The sequence below is a fragment of the Lissotriton helveticus genome, chromosome 5_1 (genome assembly GCF_964261635.1).
Source record: "Lissotriton helveticus chromosome 5_1, aLisHel1.1, whole genome shotgun sequence".
Taxonomy (NCBI): Eukaryota; Metazoa; Chordata; class Amphibia; order Caudata; family Salamandridae; genus Lissotriton; species Lissotriton helveticus.
In genome coordinates, this window is record NC_136065.1 from 1,016,121,831 (window position 1) to 1,016,148,785 (window position 26,955).

General features: G+C 46.5%; 1 protein-coding gene across 1 annotated transcript in view; it reads left to right on the forward strand.

The window, feature by feature from the left end:
- The window catches only part of MMP21 (matrix metallopeptidase 21), a 100,356-nt gene extending 73,648 nt beyond the window's left edge, over positions 1 to 26,708 (forward strand). Inside the window, exon 7 of the mRNA XM_078641150.1 lies at positions 24,826 to 26,708. Within this exon, the coding sequence (XP_078497276.1) occupies positions 24,826 to 25,128 (303 nt within the window). The 3' untranslated portion in view covers positions 25,129 to 26,708. The remainder of the gene's footprint in view (positions 1 to 24,825) is intronic.
- The last annotated feature ends 247 nt before the right edge of the window (positions 26,709 to 26,955 follow it).

Below are 26,955 nucleotides of genomic sequence, written 5' to 3' on the forward strand. Positions count from 1 at the left end.
CTATTTCCGTTTTACCCCACCCCTGTCTGTTATGCCTCCCCCTAATGTTTGCTTGGCCCCTCATCCTTCTGCTGTCAATTTTGTTACCACCCGCCCTCCTCCCTCATGTTGCTTTAGCCTCCGCCACTCGACAGTGCTTGCATTCCCATTGGGCACAGGGTCAAGACTGATTTGCACATGGCTGGGTCCAAACTGGACCAAACTGGGGGGCAGTTGACAGGACCGTTGAATTGGACACTGGCCCTAGAGACCAGGTAACTGCAAACTCCATAAAGACCATTCCAACCTCCAAACACAATAATCGTCCAACTACTCAAGCATTAAATTTAGAGAGACAACAACCATTAGCCCCTTTCAGACCCCCCCGGTTATTATTTTTCCACCGGCATCAACCCCATATGTCCTCATCCTGGCAGGTATCCCTGAGCTTGGAAAGGGACAATATGAATCACTCCAAGAATTAAAAAACAAATGCATGCACCGGCTAGCGAATCATAGGTACTTCCGGTATGACAAAGCTGAAGAGATTTTAACCACACATAGAGTTGGATGGTTAGGTTGGAGGCCCAAGGGCAAGAAAGGTGATTGCATAGTGATTAAGTTTAGAAACCCCCGAGTTGTGTAAGAAATTCCAAATAGAGAGGATGGGAGAAAAATGGGTTCATTTCTAATCCTCCCATTGGGCTATTTTTATCTCCCTGAGAGTTTCTACAAAGACACAAGGCAATGTGGGTGGGACTGGAGACACGAAAACTATAGTTACAACAAAGTTGCTGTAGAACATTATTGGCCTAGGCAACAAATCTACAATATTCCTACAGTAAACAGATTTAGTAGCCTTGAAGGAGTGGATTGACTTGAGGCCCAAGCCAGTTGGGTGAAACTCCATTCGTAACTGAGTCCCGTGAGAATGATGCAGGGAACCGTACGTTGTTAGGGGAAGGGTAACCTGTGGGAGCATGAGCGGCTCACCAGGGAATACCCATGAAGGCCCAAACAAGACCTTGACTTATAACCAACCATTTTCATCATTCCTCGCATCTCCCCCACAGTCCTCCCTACCAGTTGCCAAAAAAAACAACTCTCTTGACCGCCCAAGGCTACGAGTTTTATCCTGGAACTTAGCAGGCCTGAACAACAAGATTGATGACCCCAAATGAGGTGGACCTGGCCTGGCAGTTCGGGCTGGACTGTTCCATTTGGGCACAGGGTCAAGACTGATTTGCATATGGCTGGGTCTAAACTGGAATGGCATGGTGAGCAAAAAAACGATGGATTTAGGCCCAGATCTCTGTACTGGAGTGAATGTATGACATTGTTCTTCATTCTGTCAATCAATTGTTCTTTTTGCACTTTTAGAAAGTGGGCATTTTCTTGCTTTACCATTCTGTGTGCCTCTACCTATTTGTGTATTCATCATCTGGTTTTTGAGTGACAGGTGCTGGGGGTGTGCATTCAATACTAGACAGTCACAAGAGGAGTTGAGGTGTGACCTGCCTTTCATGGGTGACTCATCGCCAGGTTGAATAGACCTTTCTGCATTTAGAGTAGTTACAAGAGTTTTAACAAGCACCCGAATAGACTGTGTCTGCTCTGCACAATGCTGTCTCCACCCCCTGTGGTCAAGCTGGACCAGGGAGCACAGAACTGGTTTGTACTGAACTTAGGAACTCTGAAACAAAGACTACAATGAGAAATTTGGGTATAAGTATTGAACCTAGAACCCCAGAAGTTTAGATCACATTTGGAAACAAGAGGACCCTGCCATGAAAAAGAGCTGTGTGAACAGCGCTGCCCTTTTATGTGTGAGGGGTGGGTTGGCCTGCAGTTGCTGCTTCTATATGTGGCAGAGGAAATGGGCTGACTGTTTTTGCCCTGCTGTGGTATTCTGCTTGAGAAAATCTCCAAGGGCTTGATGTAGAGCTTGCCTCCTGTTGGAAGTCTCAGGGAAAACAAAGACTTCAAAAGATCCTTGCTGGGTTAAAAAGGAACCTGCCTGGAAGTGCTGGGAGAGGTGATCAAGGTGCACTGCCCCTGGATGTGTGTGGGGTGGGTCGGCCTGCAGTTGCTGCTTCTGTCTGGAGCAGAAGAAGGACTGGACTGTTCTTCACCTTTTGACAAATGGAGCACGTGTTGAGCGTTTTGTTTCCTTTGATGCTTGGCCGTGAGCTAAGCATGCTGAGCACTTCATTGGGCAGTTAATAGAATGTTCCCCTTACTCCAACCCTGGCTTGTGGAGGATGCTTCTTTGAAGTGGGCAGCACTGGGCCTTCTGCCCGATCCGTCAGCTGTCGTGTATTGCAACCGGAAGCTGTTACTGTATGCTCCCTGCTGTGTAAACAGTGCTTGAGGAAAGCTGTTAGGTGCTCCATGTGCTGGTGTTATTCACTAAGCCAGAGCATCTTAGATGCTTCTTAGGTCCACCGATTGCGCTGTTCAGAGTCCTGGTGTGCCACCTGGACTGAGTACCCTTCTCACGAGTGACAAGGAGGGACTTGCTAGTCCAGCCCCGCCCCTTGCTGTTGTAACAAGAGGCATAGCTGCAGTGCAACGGCTTACTGGCTCACCACATCCAACTGGCATAAAAAAAGGAGGCTAGAGAAGAAGAGATAGAGACCATGAATACCCTAGTGGAGTTTGAGATACCAACTGTGGAGGAATTCGGTAATGTGGCCTTAGGTTTTTCCTCGGGATCACCTCTGGACCCTTTGCCACATAAAATTTGGAAGGAGTTGGGAGCAGAATTGTTCCCTATAGTCCGCCTTATTTGCAATCAATCCCTTCTTAGTGGAGTGGTACCGACCAGCTGGAAACAGGCACTGGTGACACCTCTTTTAAAAAAGGCAACACTGGATCCAGACTGCCCTAAAATTTATAGGCCGATCTCTCTGCTGCCTTATCCATCCTATGCTTCCCTCAAACTTTTGGCCATTAGCCACAGCAAGCCCACTGATGCCTGTCGAGAAGATTTGGAATCTGGGTATCATGTTTAATAATAAGCGGATGCTTGAATCACAGGGTAATAAAACAGTGGGGAGCTGTTTTGCTATTGTTAGAGTCCTTCGAAAAATTCTCCCGCTCTTGCCAACTCATGCTCGAGCTTTGGTAGTTCAAACACCATCTTAAGTAGCTTGGACTATTGCAATGCTTTGTTGCTGGCATCTCCAAGATATCTAATAGATAGGCTCCAGAGGATCCAAACAATAGCAGCTAAACTAGCCTAGGGGAAGTCAAGACGCTTCTCTACTTCTTTGGCTCTGTCGGAGCTGCATTGGCTCCCGATACTGCAGAGAGTCCAGTTTAAATCCCTCTCCATAGTCTTTAAGGCCCTGCACGGGTCTGGACAGGAACTTATGCAGAGGAAATTTGCTTGTTATGTACCTGAGAGAAGTCTCCGCTCCTCGTCAGCCAGAATGGTGAAGGTGCCAAGATTCAAAAAAATAAAATCAGGAGCTAGATCTTTAGGAACCTGTGCTGCCAGATTATGGAATAAGCTTCCGTTGGAACTGAAACAACTGGTGGATCTCCTCCCATTTAGGAAGAGACTAAAATCTTGGCTCTTTCCCAGTTCATAATATGGTTATTCTGACATTTCTCCGGAACATTAGTCTCACTGTGCACTTATATGTTAGCGCCAGGATGCCTGATAGGTGACAGTGCGCTTTATAAATGCTAAAAATAAATAAATAAAACATGGCGAGACCGATTGCCAGGGTCCAACCCCCGCAGCTCTGAGGAAGGAATTGCGTTGCTGCTTCGCCTAGATGCCAGGATGGTCCCCATTTTAGTGGGCTGCCTTAAGTCCAAAAGTGAATCAGTCCCGTCTCTACACAGCACGACTGCAGGCGGTTGGGTTTCGGTATTGAGAACAAGGTTGATGCATGCCTACAAGCGGGTGGCCTCTCACCCTGAAGTCCTACCTAAAAGGGTGCTTCAGTGTGTGTTCAGCAGTTGCGGTGGAGCTACTGTGGTGAGGTAAGCATGGGGAGAACTGGGTGAGACCTCCACGCGTTTGCCCTGCAATTTGTTTCCCTCTCCTCTTGTGGGATGTTCCTAAAAGGGGTAAACACATATCTTGGCAACACTTATTCCTTGATGGAGGCATTAGAAGGGGTGTCCTCAATGGAGGCCCCCGATTGGAAACTTGCTGCATATTAGGAAAACAACCTACATTACTGCATTCCCGGTAGTAGGCGCGCAGGTACTCCTGCAGCCTACGTGTCACATCAGCAAGCTGTCTGTTCTATGGTAGCCAGACTCAATAGGATTACTGTAACCCAGTTAATAGGAGGGCAGGGGTTCCGCCCTGTATGAGGTTATCATTACTGCTTCTGTGGTTATGGTGTAACATGTACTGAGGGTGATACCTGGTGACAAGTGAGGATTCATATGATTTATAACATTCACCTGCATTTTATGCCCTGATATGATTTATACCATTTTAAGCCCTGTATTGACAGGATAATGAGCATCATTTCAGGATCTGCATATTATGTACAGTGGTAATGTATTTACTTTAGTGCACTAACTGTGACGATTATGACAATTGCCTAGTTGGCAACGTGATTTATGATCTATGTGATTGTGGTCTATGTGATATATACAATATATGAGATATTTTTATATTATACTGTGTGGAGTCTCTTTCATGGTGTATTTATTATGTCACTGGTTTGTGTCTGTTGTGTAAACGCTTTACACATTGCCTCTGGGATAAGCCTGCCTGCTTGTGCCAAGGGGGTGAGCAGGGTTATCTTGGGTGTGTAACTTCCTTACACTACTAGAGTGGTGGGTCTGCCTAGCTTGAGTGCATACACTAGCCAACCATAAACCCCATTTCTAACAATACTGCACTGTGTCACTCCATAACCCAGGACCTCCTACTTTTAAGCTCACATGCTAAAAAGCAGGTGTAGGCTGCCTGTGTGCATCTCACACATTTACAAAGCAGCACCCGAGCCTGCTGAACACACTCAGTAGTTAAATACTGATCTTCTTGTATACACGTTTTCTACAACCTAAGCAAAGAATAAGAATCCACTTGGCCTCCTCTGTGCACCTTTAACTATCAATAGGTATCCACTGAATCTGCTTTATACATATTTCACTTACAACAAGACATTCTGGGCCCTATTTAATACTTTCAGCAACCGCTGTCTGTGTACACCTTACTTTATCATCAGACATTGCTGTGGGTTTCTGTATATGACTTACTGTCTCAATGTTCACTTCCATACCAGCCTATGAACACATTACACCTTAACAGGCCTTCGCTAGACAGCAGAGGTAGGTATCCCCCTTGGCATTCCTGTATTCACTGTCAATACGTCGTCTGTATGCCTATCCTTTACACTTTACTCTCAGTCAGCAGCTCCATGGTCTTCTCTATATACATTTCACTACCGGTAGACAGACATTGGGCTCCCTTTATACTTATAACACTATCACTACACCACACCTGGTTCTCCTGTGTATTTCTTTTTACTTTCACTAGGCAGCAGCTAGAGCCCTATGTACATGTTACATTGTCACTAGCCAATCCTGGGCAGTGGCGGCTGCCAGCTATCGGGAGTGGTGGGCGGGCAAACCGCTGCTGTGAACATAAAACATACATTACACACAAAATATACATAACAAAATTAAAATAAAGAATAAAAAGTCACTTACATGACCGCTGCTCCTCACTCCGGACCCGATCTTCCTCTTTCCTGCAGCACGTGGTAATTTGACTTTAGCGCCAGGATTGGATAGAGCATCCTGGCTTGACATCCCTTCAGGTCCTTTGGGCCTGTGCTTTGTCTCCACCCAGGAGTCAATGACAGACCTATGTGGAGACCTTCAATGTGCGCATGTCACTTTGGAAGGCACAAGACAGCTGTGCAAAGTGACATGCACACTTTGGAGCATCCAGCCTGCCAATGCTACTGTCCACTGCTACTGTCCTCTGCTGCCAATCGGCAGTAGAGGACACCCCCCATATGTATCGTGGCTTGTGGCAGGCTGGCTGCTATAGTGCGCACCATGGTAAAAAATAAAATGGCAATGAAATCTTTTCATTGCCATTTTATTTTTTTCTGTGCAGCTCGAAATGAGAGGTGGTGGGGGGCGACGCTCCCCACTCAAGTGAAGAAACCGCCGCTGGTCCTCGGTCCTCTGCGAGTAGTTTTACCAGGGCCACCTAAATACACAGTACTCTCTCAGGTAGCATCAAAACATCCCCGGTACACCTTGCACTATGATTAAACAGCTGCTAGTTCTGGCCTTTACAAATTCTGTATGCCTTGCACTACTACTATTAAGTTAATGGGCCTATTTTATGCATCATACACTGCCACTAGGTAGTTCCCTAGTCTCCTGTGAACAAATAATGCTGTAACTAGGATGCCCCTATGCCACCAGTGCCTTCCTCTAAGAAGCTCTTTGGCATCCACTGTATACTTCAGGGCTTCCACTTCTCACACTTTTAATAGTTAGTCCCTACTCCCCATTATCTAACACTTAACTGTCTCTGTGTTGTCCCTTCCTCTTTTTACATTTTCTATTTTCAGTAGGCAACCCTAGCTTCTTGTATATACCATACCTTATCAGGAGGTAGGCTCTGGCCCCCCTTTATGTGTCAGTAGGGAGAATTTAAACCTCCTTCGTATTCGTATGTCAGTGGACAGGCCCTAGCCCCACTATATTCCAATGCAATTCAAGATTTGGACACAAGGACACCCTTAGTCATCGGTTTGCATTCATCCTCTCCCTGATGGACAAGACAGCCACTACGAGAACCAACTGCATGACCATGGTAGTAGACTGAATGCAAACCCACTACCTGAAGCTCAACTCTGACAAGATGTAAGTGCTGATTTTTAGCAACAAGACCTCCCAATGGGACTCCACCTAGTGGCCATCGGAGCGAGGGCCAGCACCCTCAGCTCACGCAAGAAATCTAGACATCATCCTAGACGACAAGCTCTGACGGGTCAAGAAAGCTCAACATGACGGGTCAAGTCAACACAGTGAGCCCCTCATGCTTCCACATCCTGTGCCTGCTGCAAAAGATCTTCAAATGGTTGCCTCAGAACACCAGACGGACAGTCATGCAAGCACTCACCACCAGCAGACTGGACTATGGTCAATACTCTCTACACCGGAATCTCCAAACCACTCCTACCAGACTCCAGACCATTCTGAACACGGACGCAAGACTCATACATGACCTCCCACGCCGCACCCACATCACACTACACCACAGGAAGCTTCACTGGTACCCCATTGTAAATAGCCCTACACCACACAGGACCAGAATACCTGAATAGCCACATACACTTTCCCCACCCCACCAGACACCTATGCTCTGCCTCACTGTCACTTGCACACACACCCCTCAAAAGCAAAGCAGGAGGTCGCTCATTCTCCTACATCGCGCCGAAGACACAGAACAACCTCCCTCAACACATCAAAGCCTCCTCTTCACTCCATGAGTTCAGGATGAAGCTGAAGACCTAGTTCTTCGTATTAGCACCTTGGGGACCACACGCCTACACACCTGCCCAAGCGCCTTGATAACCTCTTGGGTGATTAGTGTGCTATACAAATCAAAATAACATAACCTAACATTTAACAGTATCAATAGGCAGCCCTAGAGCTTTTCTGTACATTCCCCTTAGAATGTTTTGCCTTGGATCTTCTTGATGCAGCTTATGCTTCCAGTCATTACCAGGGCATCTCTGTGCGTGTTGTTATTTATTGCCAACATCCCATCTCTTTCTTACTGATTTGGATTTCAGATCCTTCAAAAACGTAATCAGGAAGAAGCATGGAAACCCTCAATATGTGAGACAGAGGACTCCCCCACAATAGCATGTCATAGAAAATAAAGAAAGGACCACGCACTACAGTGCATGTAAAAACAGAAATAGGACTACACTCCAAGAAGACCAAACAATTGCAAGTGAAAAAAAACTTCCTCACAGGATCAGAACTAGATAGTAAACACAGCGGCCATCTTGGACTGATTCATTCTTAACAGGATGGATCCCCTAGTTTTCCTGCAACTTCCCCGAGATTTCCTGCAACATCCTCGGGGCCCCCACCCAACAACCTGAATGGTAAAACTTCACCTCGTTGAACTTACACTTCATAGTGCACACTGCCCCATGTTCCCACCCTATCCTGCCCCATCCCATTCACAACCTACATTGCCACTATGGAGCGCACGGGTCTTCACACTTATTCCATTATTTACCCCCCAACCTTTCGAAAAAAGCAGCCTGAAGCTTTAAACACAATCTCTTAAAATCTCACCCCGAAATCCCCATCTCCGACCCCTACTTCTCAACCAACAAAGGACACATAACAAATGACATCATCATTTACACCAAAAGATGAGCACAATGTAGGAAAGCCTTTCTAGCCCTATTCTCAATCACCGCCACGAGGAAAACCGAACATGGCCTCTTGTTATCTGTCACCCACTCTACAAAGCAGCAGCAACAATCACCATCTATCATAATGGAATCATCCTCATGCAGCCCTCGGACCGCAACCTAAACCTTCTTTATAACATCTTTCCTCTCATCAAGGATAAAGTTACTAGACCCCACCTCACCCTCCTAGCAGACAGCATCTCTGACCTCTGCCAACTTACCGACTCCCTATCAGATTCTCCTTTAAGTCCGATCCCTCTGACACCCCATCCTGCATATACACACACTCCAGACCTATCAGGCACTTCTAACGATGACACTCATTTCCCCATGTCATATGAGGCCCCCATCACCCTCAATACTCCCATTGTCCCAATCACACCCCACACCCTTACCAGCCTGTATCACGCCTTACCATCCCCACCCTCTCCACTCTCCAATACCCCCACTCACATCTCACATCTATACGTCCTCACAAATATGGATCCCCCCCCCCCCCAATATGACACTCATGGCTTAACCGCACCTCCCTCACACACAATTCATACATCAAATAGGCTACATCTTACTCCTGACCACAAACTAGATGAGATACTATTATCTCTATTACAAGTCAAAGAGGACATCCATACGCTTCACAAACTGATTCTATAACAGCCCAATTTCTCACATCCAGAACTAGCACCCAGAACGTTCCTCCATAGCAAACACCAGAAACTCATCCAACAACCAGTCGCGAGATCACTGAAACACTTAATAGTGAACATCCAGTTAACTTGCTAAAATATTCCCTAATCCCACTTAAAAGTGAACATCCAGTTAACTTGCTAAAACATTGCCAAATCCATTCCATCTCCTCGCATATACATGGATCTACGAGACACAACTCCAGAGGTATAGTTGTAAACAACCTCATGAGAGTCCCCCTCATGCCTGAAACCCAACAGACATACATCAAGTCCCAAATAAAATGCATACTTCTAAACTGCAGCTCGACATCAAGACATGCAACTGATATAGCTGACCTCATTCTCACCAATGAACCAGACCTACTAATTCTGACCGAAACATGGCTAAATGAATCATCTACGTCCATTCTAGACATACTGGTACCACCAAACTACGGCATCACAAGACTAGATAGAACGGACAGGCCAGGTGGTGGTATTGCGTGCATACATCGAAGCAATCTAATAGTGAACCGATCCCACTCCCCATTATTATCTTCCTGAGAATGCCTCTTCCTAGTTATCACTAGTAATAACAAGCCAATATGTTCACTACATACATTCTACCACCCTCCAGGAGATAACCTCACCTTCATCAAAGACCTAATGGATATCCTAGCTATTAATGTCGAACTTCATAAGACCCAAATATTCCTAGGGGACTTCAATCTCCAGTGAGATGACCAGAATGATCCAGGTGTCAACAGCCTCAAAGCTTTCCTCACAGACCTTAACCATACCCAAATCTGCAACAGTCCCACACATGATAAAGGTCCAACCCTCGATCTGGTAATTTCCAAACCTGACTTCACTTTGCTAGAATCAATCCTCCCATGTGACTGGTCTGACTACCACATCATTACATTCATAATCAATGAATCAGCTGAAGTACCCACTGCACAACCCACGAGAACGAAAATTTGGAAGCGTGATATGAAAAATTTCAGTTACAACGTATTCTCAACTTCCATCCCTAACAGCTTAAGCCCCCCTGAAGGATCATCCGATGTTCATAGTCTGACCAACCACTAATTCCACTCCGTGAACACTTTACTAGACAACCTAGTTCCCCTGCAGCTGAAAAGAGTCACCACAAAAGACTCAAAACCATGGAATGATGGCAGGTTAAATGAAGACAAAAGATCCTTCTAATTAATCTAACGACGGTGGGGATCTGTCCCATCCTCTGACCACCTCAAGTTACAAAGAACCACGAGAAACGCCTATTTCAGGAAGATCAGACGATCTGAAGCGAACTTCTTCAGCACTCAATTAAACCTAGCCAAGAACCGACCCAAAAAACATTGAATTAATAAAGGTGCAAACTAAGGTTGCACCCCTCACCACCGAGATAAACCAGACATAATACCCAATTGCGAGGAATTTGCTGCATTCTTTACTAGGAAGACGGAAAACATAAAGACGGACCTGCTCAACGACCTAATGACTCTCACCGACACTCAGACGGTCTCTCCAACTCCCACATCACTAGCCCCATCCTTCGGCACCTCAAAGTTTGACCTCAAAAACAACGCGTCATGGTCCTCCTTCAACTTTTACAGTGAAGAATCTACACTAAAAATTCTGACGGGCCTGAATCCTTCCAACCACTTCACAGACCCTCTCTCCGCAAACTACCTAAAAGACTTTATACCACTGGTACTACCTCTGTGGAGCAAGATCATAAACACATCTCTCCTTCAAGGAACCATCCCAGATATCCTTAAAGCAGGACAGGTATCCCCTATCTTAAAGAAGCCAGCGGCGGATCCATCGGACTTAAACAACTATCGCCCAATATCCAACATCCCCACTCTGGCCAAACTCCTAGAAAAATGTGTTCATACACAGTTGGGCAACCACATAGACCATTTCAACCTCCTCAACCAATACCATTTCAACCTCCTCAACCAATACCATTTCAACCTCCTCAACCAATACCAATCTGGCTTCCAAGTAGGTCACAGTATGGAATCAGTCATGACACTCCTAATAGATGATTCGCTAAAAATCCTTGACCAAAACGGAACCTGTTTACTAACCTTGCTTGACCTATCATCGGCCTTTGACACAGTCAAACATGACAACTTGCTAGTCCTCCTGAAACACAGAATGGATTTATCCGGATCTGTGCTTACTTGGTTCACCTCCTTCCTCCAAAACAGATTACAAAGATTCAATGTCAATAATTCCTTATCCAAACGAGTCCCAGTCACTCTAGGAGTACCTCAAGGACCATGTCTCTCACCCACTCTTTTCAACCTCTTTATGGAACCATTCACCAAACTTCTCAGCGCATCTAAGGTCCACTATCACATGTACGCAGATGATATGCTACTCTACATAAAGATCCATTCACTTGAGGACATCAAATCTCTCAACAGAATGCTGAAAAATCTCCGTCCTGGCTGGCCGAAAACCATTTGAAACTAAATACCCTCAAAACCGAATTCCTCCTAATCGCTCCCCCTAACCATTCTACCATCATTCACAACTGGCTGAATCACCTAACAGCACTCAAAGGTCAACCACTCATTGTTGATTCAGCTAAATCACTGGGAATAATGCTAGACAGAAACCTTAACATGCAGAAACACATCAGTGCCTCTACAAAAGAATCAAACTTTCAAATAACCACCTTGGGAAAACGGAAATCCTTTGTGCCCGCATATAACTTCAAGCAGGCAGTGCAAGCCTTAGTAATCCCAAGAGTAGAATATGGGTGTGTCGCCCTTTGCGGCCTTCCCAGACCAACGACGGCCCCGCTAAGAACCACAATCAACACATCAGCTGGACTGATCACAGGTTCCAAAAGAAACTGTCATATCTCCCCGGACCGTAGAGCTCTCAACTGGCTACCCTTCGAAACGAGAATTCATCTGAAAATCGCATGTTTAATGCACAAGGCCCTACACCACAATACCCCCAGTTATTTAACACAAAAAATGACACTCTTGTGTGGTAACAGATCCACCAAGAGCTCCAGGAATCTTCTTCTGAAACTGCAAAGATTTGCCAAGAAAAATCATATAACCGATCCTTCTCAGGAAAATGCCCCCAGGATCTGAAATGCCTTTACCACCAGAAACAAGACCGAACCCCTCTACTGCCTTTTTCAAAAAAGAAGTGAAAGCGATCCTCATGTCTAAGTTTACGTGAACTTTTTTTATACCTGCACTATTAGCTACTACCCTGTATTGGACCTCTCTCAACATGATTTGAACTATATTCTCAGGGACAATATGTTGTCTAAAAAATTAGGTATGTAAACTTGTAATGTATAGGTTATCTATTGTTAGCTATTTCTGTGTACTAGACTCAATCCTATATTTGTCTACTATATTTGTATCTGCTCCCTACATCTTTCTTGTAAAGCGCTCTGATACCCACGAGGTTCTTGTTTGCGCTATATAAAACTCTCAAAATAAAATAAAATAAAAGTGAATGGCATAGAATCTGATCCCACTGTAGTGCGTAGACGTCCAAGCCGAGTCTCCTACAGGCTTTACTTTCAATTTAATTTTAATAATAGTTAAATAAGTGTAAACAATTATTTTCATTCACCCAGTTATATGTGTTATTGTTATAGGCCTTTAATAACCCTAATGCCACCCACAGACACTTCTGGGGCTTTGGGTATAAACAGTTGGTAATATCCAGGCACACTTTTTCAGGAGGAAGCAAGGAAACTCATTACATTCTTTATTGCTCTGACCTCTAAAATCTTTTTAGGTTTTGCCTACGCTGCGCATTTGCTGTCTCTGTGAGACATTCTGTTTATATATAAAGTGGACTTACAACCCACTCATAGCTTACCATTGGTTAGCTTCAGCATTGCTCACATTTGTTTCATTCCGTTTGTTATTGCATATGTGTATCATGTCCTCTTGTGTTTGTCCCTCCCCTGGAGCTTGGACCAAGTACTTTTGTCCTTCCACTGCTCCCTTTTATGGAGCTACTTTTTGTGTGTTCAAGCACTCCATGTGAATGCTTGTGTTTTCAGTCAGTCTCCCATATCTATGTAGCTTCTATACCCTCCCACATGCCCCCTTCCATGTTGCTCCTTTTCCCTCCCAGCCCACCTTGCCCAACAATTTAAGCAAATCAGCCCATCTATGACAGTGAATATGTCCATTGCTGTGTCACAAAATATGCTTATCCTTGCACTCCAAAGCGTGCCTTCCAAATAAAGATGCTTCATCATTATTTTTTGTCCCCCAAATAAATTTCATGGGTTAACTCATTGTTACTGTTGCAAACTTCTAGTTTGTTCAAAATACTGTGCTCACCAGTGCAGTGCCTCTGTGAAACCTGACAAAACACATGAGTGACTTCTCTTCAGAAATTAAGGGGCCGGAAGAACTTGAACTTGGGTTCTGACATAGGCTGTGACTGTATTCCTTCAGGCCACTGTATTCTACAACTCTAAGCACTGCACTCTACTTTGCGCCACTCTACTCTATACCACCCCACTGCACTCTTTGCCACTCTATGCATTGTACTCTGCACCGCTCTACTCTGCGCCACTGCATTCTACACTTCTGTACACCACTGCAGTTTACGCCACTCTACTCTTCTCTGCACCACTCTACACCATTGCACCCTATGCCATTGCACTCTATGCCACTCTACACTGCACCACTCTACTCCATTGCACTCTATGCCATTCTACTCCACAGCACTCAACTCTACGCCACTTTACTCTCCTCCACTCTACCCCACTCTGCACCACTGCACTCAATGCCACTCTACACCACTCTACCCTACACCACTCTACACAACTGCACTTCACGCCACTGCACCCTCGTCACTCTTTTCTGTGTCACTCTACGTCACTGCACTCTATGCCACTATCCTCTACACCACTCTTCTCAACACCACTCTACGCCATTGCTCTCCACACCACTCTGCTCTGCTACACTCTACTCTACGGCAATCCAACTCTACTCTACGCCTCTCCACTCGACTCTGTGCCACTCTACTCTGCTATACCAGTCCACTCTACTATGTCAATCCACACCACTCCATGCCATACCACTCCACTCTATGCCATGCTACTCCATTCCAAGCTGCTGTACAACATGGCTTAAAACCATTGGCAGAACCAATAACTCTCTCATAGGAGAACCCTATTGGCTTTGCCAATGCTTGTTTTCTACTTTGGCATACCATCCAGGTTCTAAATCAGTCAATTGGTAGTATTTAGCACTAGAAACATGGCTGCTTGTAATCACGGGACATTACCACTTGTCTATCAGCTCATCTTAAGTTAGCTTCATGTATGTAATACTGATATTGGCTCAGACTCCCAGAATGCTTAGTGAGAAGTAGGGACCAACAGTAGGCAGGGACAGTTGGCTAGTTTGTCTACCCGTGCTGTCTGGGATTAGGTGGCTGGTGCTAATAGACTATTGGTCACCTGCTGCTAGCCATTAATAGCTGCTAATTGTGATTCCTTTCATTATTCTCCCTTGGTTTCAGACGATGACTGTGTGACTCTGCAGAGAGAGTTCATCATTTTTAATCTCTGAGCCGTAGGTAACAAAGCTTCATTCTCGCTTCACTGCCCTTGTGGGGTGCTCCCCACACCAGCCATTGGCCTACATATTCCATGACCAAGCAGTTTGAGGCTTTTTGGAATAGGTGTTGAATGAGCACAAATACATTTATTACAATAGATATGTACACTTCAATGCCTCGTACGGGGTAGTAAGCACTATATAAATACAATTACCGTAACAGATAGATATATGCCTCCCGATTCACAAAGGTAAATTCAGTTGTAAATGTGTGTTTGTGACCAAATTTACCTTTGAGCCTGGGCAGTGCATACGTTGCTCTGTGAGGCATGCTGTATTAATTTAGGGACTTGACGCTCCGCCCACTCCCGGCCCATATTTTCCATTGACTTGTGTCATTATCCACTGTAAACTGTGACTGTTCATTAATCAATAGGCTTAGTAGTCCCCCCTTAGCACGCCATGTTTCTTTTTGTAACCTCCCATGGCGACATCCCCTTTTATGTGTGTTGTTACTTGGTAGGCTTTAATTACAGCCTTTGAGCACTATTTTCTCAAATTGGTTTGTCCTGCCTGCAACACGCTCTCTCCTAACGCTTTAAAAAAAAAATTATAGCATGGGCACTGGCAGTTGCAATGTAATAGGTTTCACATTTGCAAGAGTTTAAGCTATTGGCATTGTAAATGACAATGCCTTTTACTTATCTGTTTTAAAAACATATGAATAAAAGGCATGGTCATTTGCAGTGCCAATAGCTCAAACTCTCGTAAATGCGAGACCTATTGCATTGCAAATGCTTTTTATTGTCTGCCAGGAAATCGCAAAGGGATTTAGGAGGGAGGAGATCTCTGCCTCGAGGGCAGAGGTCTCCACGGTTATATATACCACTCAAGGCGTGGGAAGTGAGCATTTACAGGCGAGGTCTGGCTAGGAAGGTTGGGAAACCTGTATGTATGTATCTATGTATGGCATATTTATATAGCGCAAAAACTGTCACCCAAGGGGTATCCTGGCGCTTTTGACTTTTGACCAACCATACGCGATGTTATACTACGACAGTCTTTACACTATCCTAGGAAAGAGGTATGTTTTTAATCCTTTTTTAAAGGTGAAAAGATCCCCCATATTTCTCAGAGGCAGGGGTAAGGAATTCCACAGTTTAGCTGCGGCAAATCTAAAGGAGCGTCCGCCCATCCGAGTCCGCAAAATTTTAGGGATTACCACCAGACAGGCTGACGAGGAACAAAGAGATCTGGTAGGCGTATACCAGGAAAACATCGCCTGCAGCGAAGACGGCCCCTGACCATGAAGGGCCCTAAATACTAGACATAATGCTTTAAAATCAATGCGCTGGAGGATTGGCAACCAGTGAAGGTCCATGAGCACCATGGAAGAGGAATCAGAACGCCGTCGAGAAAGAGCCAGCTTAGCAGCCATGTTCTTTACTCGCTGCAGTGTACCCACCAGGGTAGCTGGCGCACCCAGAAGTAGCGCGTTGCAGTAATCAAGCCTGCTTAAGATGATACTACGCACTACCTCTGGACGGGCATGAGCCGGGAGCAAGGGAAGGATCTTCCGCAATGTGCGGAGCAACATCATACAAGTAGCCACAATTTTGTTCACAAACGTGTCTAACTGTAGATTAGATCCAAACATCCCACCCAGATTTCGAACAGAGTCTGCCGCCAAATCAGTGCCCTGGGAGGAAGAAGGCCAGAAATCCAGCGGCAAAGGCCGAGGGGTGCGATCCATCGAACAGTGCAGGACCTCAGTTTTTGAGCTGTTAAATTGCAAGGAGTTTTGACTCTACCAATACGCGGTAGCTGTCATACAGCGGTGGAAGGTCTCCTGAGACACAGCATCCCTACCCTCAAAAGAGAAGATAAGTTGCGTGTCATCGGCGTAGTTGATGACCGCAATGACAAAGGACTTAATCAGCCTGACCAGGGGACGGAGGTATAGATTAAATAGAATGGGGCTAATGGCCGACCCTTGGGGTACGCCCTGCCCCACTTTTTTTTAGGTCAGATCGATAGGGCGGCAAGGCTACCACCTGGTGTCTATTACCGAGATAAGAGACCAACCAGTCCAGAGCCAGGCCAGACACCCCAATTTCCTCCAGTCTCCTGACCAGAATGGCATGGCTGACCGTATCGAACGCGGCCAACATGTCAAGCAGCACTAGAAAGGCTGCTCGGACAAGGTCGACACGCGAACGAAGGTCATCCAAAACGGTCACCAATGCGGACTCAGTACCGTCGGCTGGCCTAAAGCCAAATTGGGCCACATCCAGGCAGATGTTGGTCTCTATGAAGCTGGACAGATGTTTAGTGACCAGCTTCTCCAAGATCTTAATTGGGAAAGTAAGCAATGAGATGGGACTGTAGTTCGCTGAACAAGTAGGATCCAGCGTATCCTTCTTCAAAAGCGGCGATACCACGGCCAGCTTCCAACAGTCCGGAACCCGAGCGGTACTGAGGGACTGACAGCAGACGGCATGAAGGGGGGGGGAGAGCTCCTCATGGAAAAGTTTCCCAAATTTATGTGGTAACGGGTCAAAGGGAGAGCCCGATGAGACCCCGTTGGCCAATGAGCAAAAATCCTCAAAGGACGGGAGGGGGAAACTGTTCAGCCGAGCTTGCCTTCCATCCACCTCCAGGGTCCTGGGGGTGGTTACCAGCACAGAATTAGGCGTAGACTGGGGATCAGAGATGGACGAAGTGCCCAGATTGCTCAAGATGGAAGCAATCTTGTCCTCGAAGGCCTTAGCCAGAGAGTCACATAATGATTGAGAAGCCGGAATGTCATTAGTAGCGCAGGCAGGACGAGAAAGATCCTTAACGATCCTGAACAAGGCCTGAGATTTGTTCACTGCCTGCAATAACGTCTCCTCGAGAAATCTGGCCTTGGCACATTTAATCTGCGCTTTATAGACCGACAATGCCTGTTTAAAGAGAGCTTTATCTGACTCAAGATACTGTTTCCTCCAGGCACGCTCCGCCCGTTTACACTGGAGTTTCAGCTGGAGAAGCTCCTTAGAAAACCAAGGCATGGCATGTTTGGCCCTGTCCCTGGTTTTCCGCACAAAGGCTAGTTCAGCCAATGAGTCAGAAATTTGCTGGCTAAGGATCTCGTAACTCTCCTCCACACTGCCTCCTAAGGTAAAACCCTCTGAAAGCAGAGTTGGCAGGCTCGACTGTTTCAGGAGCCTTGACCATTGCCTACCAAACTTGGTAGTAGCTCCTGTACTGCCACTCTTCGATATATCGACAGGGAGTAGAAGAGAGAAGTGGACAAGAGCATGGTCCGTCCAGCATTGAGGAATGATGTTCCATACAGTCACCTGGCTAGCATCTGCAAAGATCAAGTCCAGGGCGTGACCCTTTGAATGAGTCTGGGCGAGTACCAGCTGCTGCAGATGGATATTGCCTGGACCAGATCTTAATAAGCTGGGTCTGTAGGCCCATCCGGCCACAGATTAAAGTCTCCCAGAACCATAGTCCTGGCATGGGTGTTGGAAAGATCGTAAATCAGATCTACCAGCTCAGGCACGGCTGAAAGAGCATTGGCCGGGGGTCTATAACTCAGCAGCCCGGAATACAGGACGCCTCCTTGTCCTTTTAGGGAGAAGCCCATTAGTTCACAACCCGGGATTTCCTTAGTCTCCAGCTGGGAGATATCCAATGCTTCCCTAAAAATGAAACCTACGCCACCACCTCTAGTCCCTACACGAGGGTTGTGTCTGATTTTATAGCCAGGGGGACAGGCAAGGCCCAATTCCACCGCACTATCCGCTCTGGTCCATGTCTCTGTCATGAAGAGCACATCTAACTCATAAGACTCAATGAGTAGTGCAATTTCCACTTGATGCTTGCTGAGAGATCTGACGTTAAGCAAGCCACAGGACAGGGGCTCCCGACGTCTAGCAATGGTGTGAGGCAGGCGCTTGGTATGGAACGGGGGTCCAAACTTATGAGGTCATCTCTCGAATAAGTAAAATGAGTAAGAGACAGAGAGGCAGCATGCCCGGCGCAACCTGTGCGCTAACGGGCGCAACCGGTCTTACCTCTGGCGCACCTCCGGCGCGCCTACGTCGCGCCCGCTGCGCGCCTACGCTGCGCGCTTGGGAGGTGTCCATCTTAAGTACCGTAGATCGCGGAAGTCCTGTGAGGGCAAGCCGCTGGCCCCTCAGCCAAGATGGCGCCTAGGAATTGTCACCTCCTGGAAACCCACACCCAATATGGCGGCCAAAACGGCACGAAGCGGATCCAGCACGCCCTAAATATCCCTCTGCCCCGCAAAGTGCGGGTGCCAACCATTTATAGTGCAGGTAAGCTCTACCTAAGATTCCCAATGTATCTACAAGGTCAAAGGCGCCTGCGTCCTGTACTCGCGCAGCACGGATGTAGCGAATGCAAATTTATATTTTAAAAAGTTAAAATCAGAAAAGCAATCAAAAAGGCAATAGCGAGTCAACGCAAGCGGGCAGCAGGCCAGTAAGTCTACCTGACTCGAAGAGGAACCCAACTTATATAGACTCCACCTCCGAACGCGGAAGTCCTGTGAGGGCAAGCCGCTGGCCGCTCAGCCAAGATGGCGCCTAGGAATTGTCACCTCCTGGAAACCCACACCCAATATGGCGGCCAAAACGGCGCAAAGCGGATCCAGCACGCCCTAAATATCCCTCTGTCCCGCAAAGTGCGGGTGCCCAACCATTTATAGTGCAGGTAAGCTCTACCTAAGATTCCCAATGTATCTACAAGGTCAAAGGCGCCTGCGTCCTGTACTCGCGCAGCGCGGATGAAGCGAATGCAAATTTATATTTTAAAAAGTTAAAATCAGAAAAGCAATCAAAAAGGCAATAGCGAGTCAACGCAAGCGCGCAGCAGGCCAGTAAGTCTGTGAGCATTCCCAAATTTTGAGGTGAACCTTTCCTACCCTGGAAGTGGTCAGAGATTTACTTCAGAACGGGACTGGAATAGCTCTTTCCGGAGAAGGAAGAAAATCCGGTCAACCCCCAGATTTGCTGGGGGAGTAAAGAAATGACTTTCTCAGTAGGAAAAAACATTCCCCCCTTGGAAAAAAATGTGCATTTCCACCAAGGAGCCTAATCTCCCTGTGCAGGTCTCAGCTATTGCGAATCCCTGACTTTGGAAAAAGGAGCCTGGCGGGTCGTCCCGGAGAACACCTGTAAAAGCGCACATGGTGCCGCTTTCCATGTGTAGTAGTGAGAATAGTGGTGAAGAGCAAAAGTTGGAAAAGTAAGGTCAGGTGCAGAGCTCTGCCTTTACTTTTCCAACCTTTTTAGGTCAAGCCTGGGCAGCGCATGCGCTGCTCTGCAAGGCATGCCGTGTTGAGGTAGGGACTTGAAGCTCAGCCCGCTCTCCGCCCATATTTTTCATTGGCTTGTGTCATTGTCCACAGTAAAATGTAGCGGTTCATTGGTCAAAAGGCTTAGTAGTCCCTCCTTAGTACCACCCTGTCTGATTTTGTGACATCCCCTTTTATGTGTGTTGTTACTTGGTAGGCTTTAATTAAAACCTCCGAGCACTATTTTCTCAAATAGCTTTGTCCTGCCTGCTGTTGCCAGCAGGACACACTCTCTCCTAACACTTTTTTAGGTCGAGCCTAGAGCAGCACATGCGCTGCTTGCTAGATCTTTAGTAAAGGGCAAAAAAAAGTGCTACCTACCAGAGTTTAGCTGGCCTGAAGCATGAGTGCATGTGTGCGTGCACGCGCAGCCACCATCTGTCTCCTCCGTCACGGGTCATTAAGTTGCTTCCCCCTCTGCCTCCGTCCGATCACTTTATCTTTCACTTTCGTCGCTTGGCTGGCTTGTTTTATTTATTTGAGAGATTTTTATATAGCGCTGGCTAGACCCGGAGGTGTCAGAGCGCTTTACATGAGGTTCCACAAAATTACAAGATTACATCAGTTCCAATTTACATAAGTTGCTAGACAAACAATAACAAGAGCATAGAAAACGAGATGAGTGAAGTGTAGAGGGAAAGGGGCTAAGGGTAAAGGGGAGGGAGGGAGATACGGCAGAAAACTAACTGCAGGCCTACGCAAATTTGCCCTTTAAAATTAACAGCACAAATGCACAGTCAACAATGGCCCCTGCAGCGTCTCCCGCCGCACCTTAGGTTTTAGCTAGGCACCCTCTTTCACTTTAACACAGGCTCACAGTCAACAATGCTCCCCCCCCCCCCCCCCCCCCCCCAAGGCGCCACGCTGTAAACATCTTAACTATCAATAAAATGAGTTCCCGGTCTCGCATGGATTGATTCCTATGTAAACATCGCAGGCGTTGTTTTCTTCTCTTTTCATTTGAGGTATTTGACCGTTATAAACGAGTCTCTTTAAATGTACTAGTGAAAATAATCATGCTAACAAAAGTGTCAACTGATTAGGAGTCGCTCGGATTTGAGCAGACCAAACAGGGTGTGCCAGGCATGTCCTGCTGTTTTCTTCCACCTATACTGGCATTTCCGGCTGAGATTTTATTGCATAGAACTATTTAATCCCTCAATTTAGCAGTCTGTAGAGTGCCAGAGAGCGCAAAGGAACACTTGGGACCCACAAGGGGTGAGAGTGCGAGCGTGTAGAGGCAGGCTGTGGGGAGCTGGTGGAATACACTTCAAGACTACTTCAAGCTCTTGAGTTTAATGGTCTTTTGAAATGCCCTGATGGATCTCCTAGTATGCTGAAAAATGGTGCAGAAATGCCAATTTATTTTCTGCACTGCTATTTCTGGTATCCTCCAGGTGCAAAACAGCATGTTCGTCCAGGGGCATAAGAATGTGATGAGGGGCCTTGAGGCTTCCTTTTCTCACAGATATTCAGTGACCTAGGCCTGAATTAGAGGACCTCCTCTGGGGGTTGGGGTAGCCTACAGTAGGCCCCCTCCCCACCCCCCGTCCGATGGGAGCCTGTGTTTTGCCACTGAGTGCCAATAGCATTTATTATTCCTAAGTGCTGTCTGCTTTTCAGGACTATTTTGTTTGCAAAACTTGTTTTAGGCGAGAGGTGATGATTTCAGAGGAAAGACAAAGACCTTGATACTGGAGTAAGTGAAAGCATTAGCTTTTAAGTCATTGAGATTGATGGCTCTGAGCCAATCTCACTGTTGAACCCTTGAGCAGAAATGGCAGAGAACTGTGAAATCCTGAGCTTTCTATGTCTTCCTTTGCTGATCTAGGCCTCACAAAGTTTGACTTCATAAGTAATTGCCGATGTACTACCCCTCCTCAGCCTGGCCCATTATTGAGCAGCCTCAAGTCCAACTAGGTCCGTGTGAGGAAGCTTCCTACTTAACCTCACACACAACCACACACAAACACATAACCACACACAACCACACAAGCACACACACGCAACCACACACACAGCTACACACAACCACACACACATAACCACACACACATCCCCACACAAACAGATAACACAAACAACCACCCACACAACCACCCAACCACAACCACACACACTACCACATGCACAACCACACACAAACCACACACACACAACCACAAACACCACAACCACACGCACAACCACACACCCCTCCAACCACTACCACACACACACCCAACCACACCCACACCCAACCACACCCACACCCAACCCCAACCACACACAATCACACGCAACCACACACACACAACTACCCACACACAACTATCCACACACAACCACCCACACACACACGCAACCACACGCACACCCACAACCAGACACAACCACAAGCAACCACACACACACAACCACAATCACAAGCACACACACCACACACACAACCACACCCACCCCCACAACCACACACACACAACCACACATACAACCACAACCACACACAACCACACACACGCAACCACACACACGCAACCACAACCACACACACACAACCACACACAACCACACACACACACGCAGCTACACACACAACCACACATACAACCACACACACACACACACACACACACACACAACCACAACCACACCGTCAGTGCACACTTTCACCAGACACAAACACCATCAGTCGTCAGTGCACGCTTTCACCGGGCAAAAACACCACCAGCCGTCAGTGCACGCTTTCACAGGGCACAAACACCACCAGCCGTCAGTGCACGCTTCCACCAGGCACACACATACACCACCAGCCGTCAGTGCACACTATCACCAGGCGCACACACACACACACACACACACCACCAGCTGTCAGTGCACGTTTTCACCAGGCACACACACCACCAGCCATCAGTGCACAATTTCTACAGGCACACACACCACCAGCCATCAGTGCACACATCAATTGTTAACGCATCCACAATTAACTATTGTAGCAATCGCAGTATAGCGCACTTTACTTTTAAACATATTCATCTAAAGCGCAGCATGCCACCATTGCTACAAAAATAAATAAACTTTTTTTGGCCTACAATTTATAGACTTTTGTTGCAATTGAGCAGCCTCAAGTTCACCAAGGTCAGTGTGAGGAAGCCTCCTACTTAACCACACACACAACCACATAACCACACAAACAACCACACACACACTCGCAACCTCACACACATAGCCACACACAACCACACACAAAACCACACACACAACCATACACACAACCACACACAAACACATAACACTAACAACCACACACACAGCCACCCACACAACCATCCACAAACAACCACCCACAAACAACCACACACACCACAACCACACACACTACCACATGCACAACCACACACACAACCACACCCACCACAACCACATGCACAATCACACACACAACCACACAAACATAACCACACAAACACATAACCACCCACAAACAACCAGACACACACAACCACACCCACAAACACACACAACCACACACACCCAACCACAAGCACACACACCACACCCACAAGCGCACACACAACCACACCCACCCACACAACCACAACACACGCAACCACACACACACGCAACCACACACACACAACCACAAACACACACACAACCACCCACAACCACAACACGCAACCACACACACAACCACAAGCACACACCCAGGCGCACCCACCCACACAACCACACACACACGCAGCCACACACACATAACCACACATACAACCACACATACAACCACTACCACACACACAACCACACATACAACCACACACATAACCACACACAACCAAAAATACAACCACACACATAACCACACACACAACCACACCGTCAGTGCACACATTCACCAGACACAGACACCATCAGTCGTCAGTGCACGCTTCCACCGGGCACAAACACCACCAGCCGTCAGTGCACGCTTTCACCGGTCACAAACACCACCAGCCATCAGTGCACGCTTCCACCAGGCACACACCACCAGACGTCAGTGCACGCTTTCACCAGGCACACACACACCACCAGCCGTCAGTGCACGCTTTCACCAGGCACACACACACCACCAGCCGTCAGTGCACATTTTCACCAGGCACACACCACCAGCCGTCAGTGCACGCTTCCACTAGGCACACACACCACCAGACGTCAGTGAACACTTTCACCAGGCACACACACACCACCAGCCATCAGGGCACGCTTCCACTAGGCACACACACCACCAGCCGTCAGTGCACGCTTCCACCAGGCACATACACCACCAGCCATCACTGCACAATTTCTATAGGCACACACACCACCAGTGCACACATCAATTGTTAACGAATCACATTTAACTATTGTAGCAATCGCAGTATGGCGCACTTTACTTTTAAACATATTCATCTAAAGCGCAGCATGCCACCATTGCTACAAAAATAAATACACTTTTATTGGCCTACAATTTATAAACTTTTGTTGCAATTGTTGCAAATGCTTGTTTTGTTTTGCATTTGCAAGAATTTAAGCTATTGGTATTGTAAATTACAATGCCTTTTAGTTATCTCTTTTAAAAACAACACATAAATAAAGGCATTGTCATTTACAATGCCAATAGCTCAAACTCTCGTAAATTCAATACCATTGCAAATGCTTGTTCTTGAATAGCGCCCATGATGTTAGCTCTTGTCTTAACACGTGTGATGCATTCATTAAACAATTCATGAATTACAGATGCTATCAAAGAAAGTTACATGAAAACAATACCATGTGTTTTCTTTTGTTTACAGGTGTATGCCTTTGACGTCAAAAGGAACAGGGTGGCCAATCACTATCCAAAGAGGATCGTTGACGTATTCCCAGCAGTCGTGCGGAACAACCACCCTTTTGGCAACATTGACGCTGCGTACTATTCCTATACCCACAATTCCCTTTTCCTATTCAAGGGGACGGAGTACTGGAAAGTGGTCAGTGACAAGGACAGGCAGCAGAATCCGAAACTTCCCCGCAACGGATTGTTTCCGAAGAAGAACATATCCGAGCAGTGGACGGATATCTGCAATGTCCACGGCTCCATGCTGAAAATGCGATGAGGGCCCGGAAAGGCTTCCTTGTGGTGGCACGAACGTCTGGAGCTTTTCGCAATCCGGATTCCCAAGTGACTCCGTTTGCCAAGCGCCTGTCACAACGGAGCTCTGCTGCTAGACATGCCCCGCTCGAGCGCACTCAAGGGCATCCTGTTCCTTCCGCCTCTGCCTGATCCTATGGGGAATATTTCGGCGCGCGCATACACTCTGGGCTCGGGTCGGCTCCATCCGTCTGGAAGAGAAAACATCTGGCAAACTCCACCGCTGACGTCTTGATTAGTTCTTCAACAGTTTCCGCTCGCGCCATGTCTCTGTTCTCCACGCTGATTGGACACTGATCCACGGAGCGTCGGTTGTTTCAGACCAGCCTGACTGTTGTGTGTGTGTGTTTTTATAGTGCCATGATGACGCCACGGGTCTAGGATTGCTTAAAGATGGCGTCAACGAGACTTGTGATTTTATTCTGAATGACAACAGATGGGATGCAGAAAAGTCCCATCTGGCATGAGTAAAACTGTATTTCTTTGTTATTATTTATTCTGTTATCAATGTAAGAATGTTTTTTATTAGACCTTAGGGGTCGCGAGGATGCACTCTATGAAACCTAACGATAAGCCAAGGGTTATCAGGTTTATTGACGCACTACAGCTCAAACCCCTCAGCATAGCTCTGGATACCTGCCATGAGTAAGGTTTGACTAGACACGTACCCATCGAGGTCTTTATTTCCACCATGTGCAGCAGGCCTGCGAACCATCCAGGTCCCTCTGAGAAGAAAGCCCTGGGAACAGTGAACTTTAGGGCATTTTATCAAGTAGGGCGTTAAAATTTATCGCTGTTTTCGCGGCAGAAAATTAAAGCGGCAATAATGGGCTTGATAATATGGCCTTGTGAATTCCAATAGAAACCCATGTTCTGGTGTGAACGTGGGCTTCTATTGGAATTCACAAGAAACCCATGTTCTGGTGTGAACATGGGCTTCTATTGGAATTCACAAGGGCATATTATCAAGCCCATTATCGCCGCTTTAGCGGCAGTTTTCTGCCGCTAAAACTGCAATAATTTTAACGCCCTGCTTGATAATATGCCCCTTTATTTTTTATCTCATCCTCAAGAAGGCACAGAGTGAGAACTGGGGGTTTTGGCAGTCGCACAGAACAATGGGACAGTCTGGTGCACGCTATAGTTTTGCATCTGCACCTTACACATACTCTGGAAGGCATACTCAGTCGACAGCCATCTTGGTACTGAGGGACCTTTGTAGTCCAGGGCGGGCCGGCTGCTGAGATATGTTGAGCTAAGCAACTGACGGAGGATATGAGCTGAGGTGCCAAGAGGCCCAGGTTATTAGCCAGTGCTAACACCAGGCCACATACAAAGATACTTGGTCCAAAATATAAGGATACAGGAAATTAGCCATATCTGATTTTCTTTGTTGATCACTTTTCTATGTATGAACGCACATTGTTATGAACGAAGCATTTTTTTGTGGAGTTTTTCTTTGAAGGAAGTTACAATACTGTAATCTCTAATGAGAGGCACTTAACGCGAGATATTGTTGAAAGCACACAATTACCAAGTGTGATATTTAATCTGTTTTTATTAAATGTTTACTTTTGCACTTTTAGCTCATTTTTTGCAAGTGTCCAATTATTCATTTCATTTTGAAAAGAACATAGATGTAACAAAAATAGAAAATATTCTTGCAGTTAAGGGTAAACAGGCTTCTCTGGTTTGGCGTTGTCCCATCGTTTTTTTAAATTGCATACTATGTTTGCCTTATTTGTTTCCTACTTCCATTGTAGGCATTTTTCTACCGCATTGGTTTCTTTTT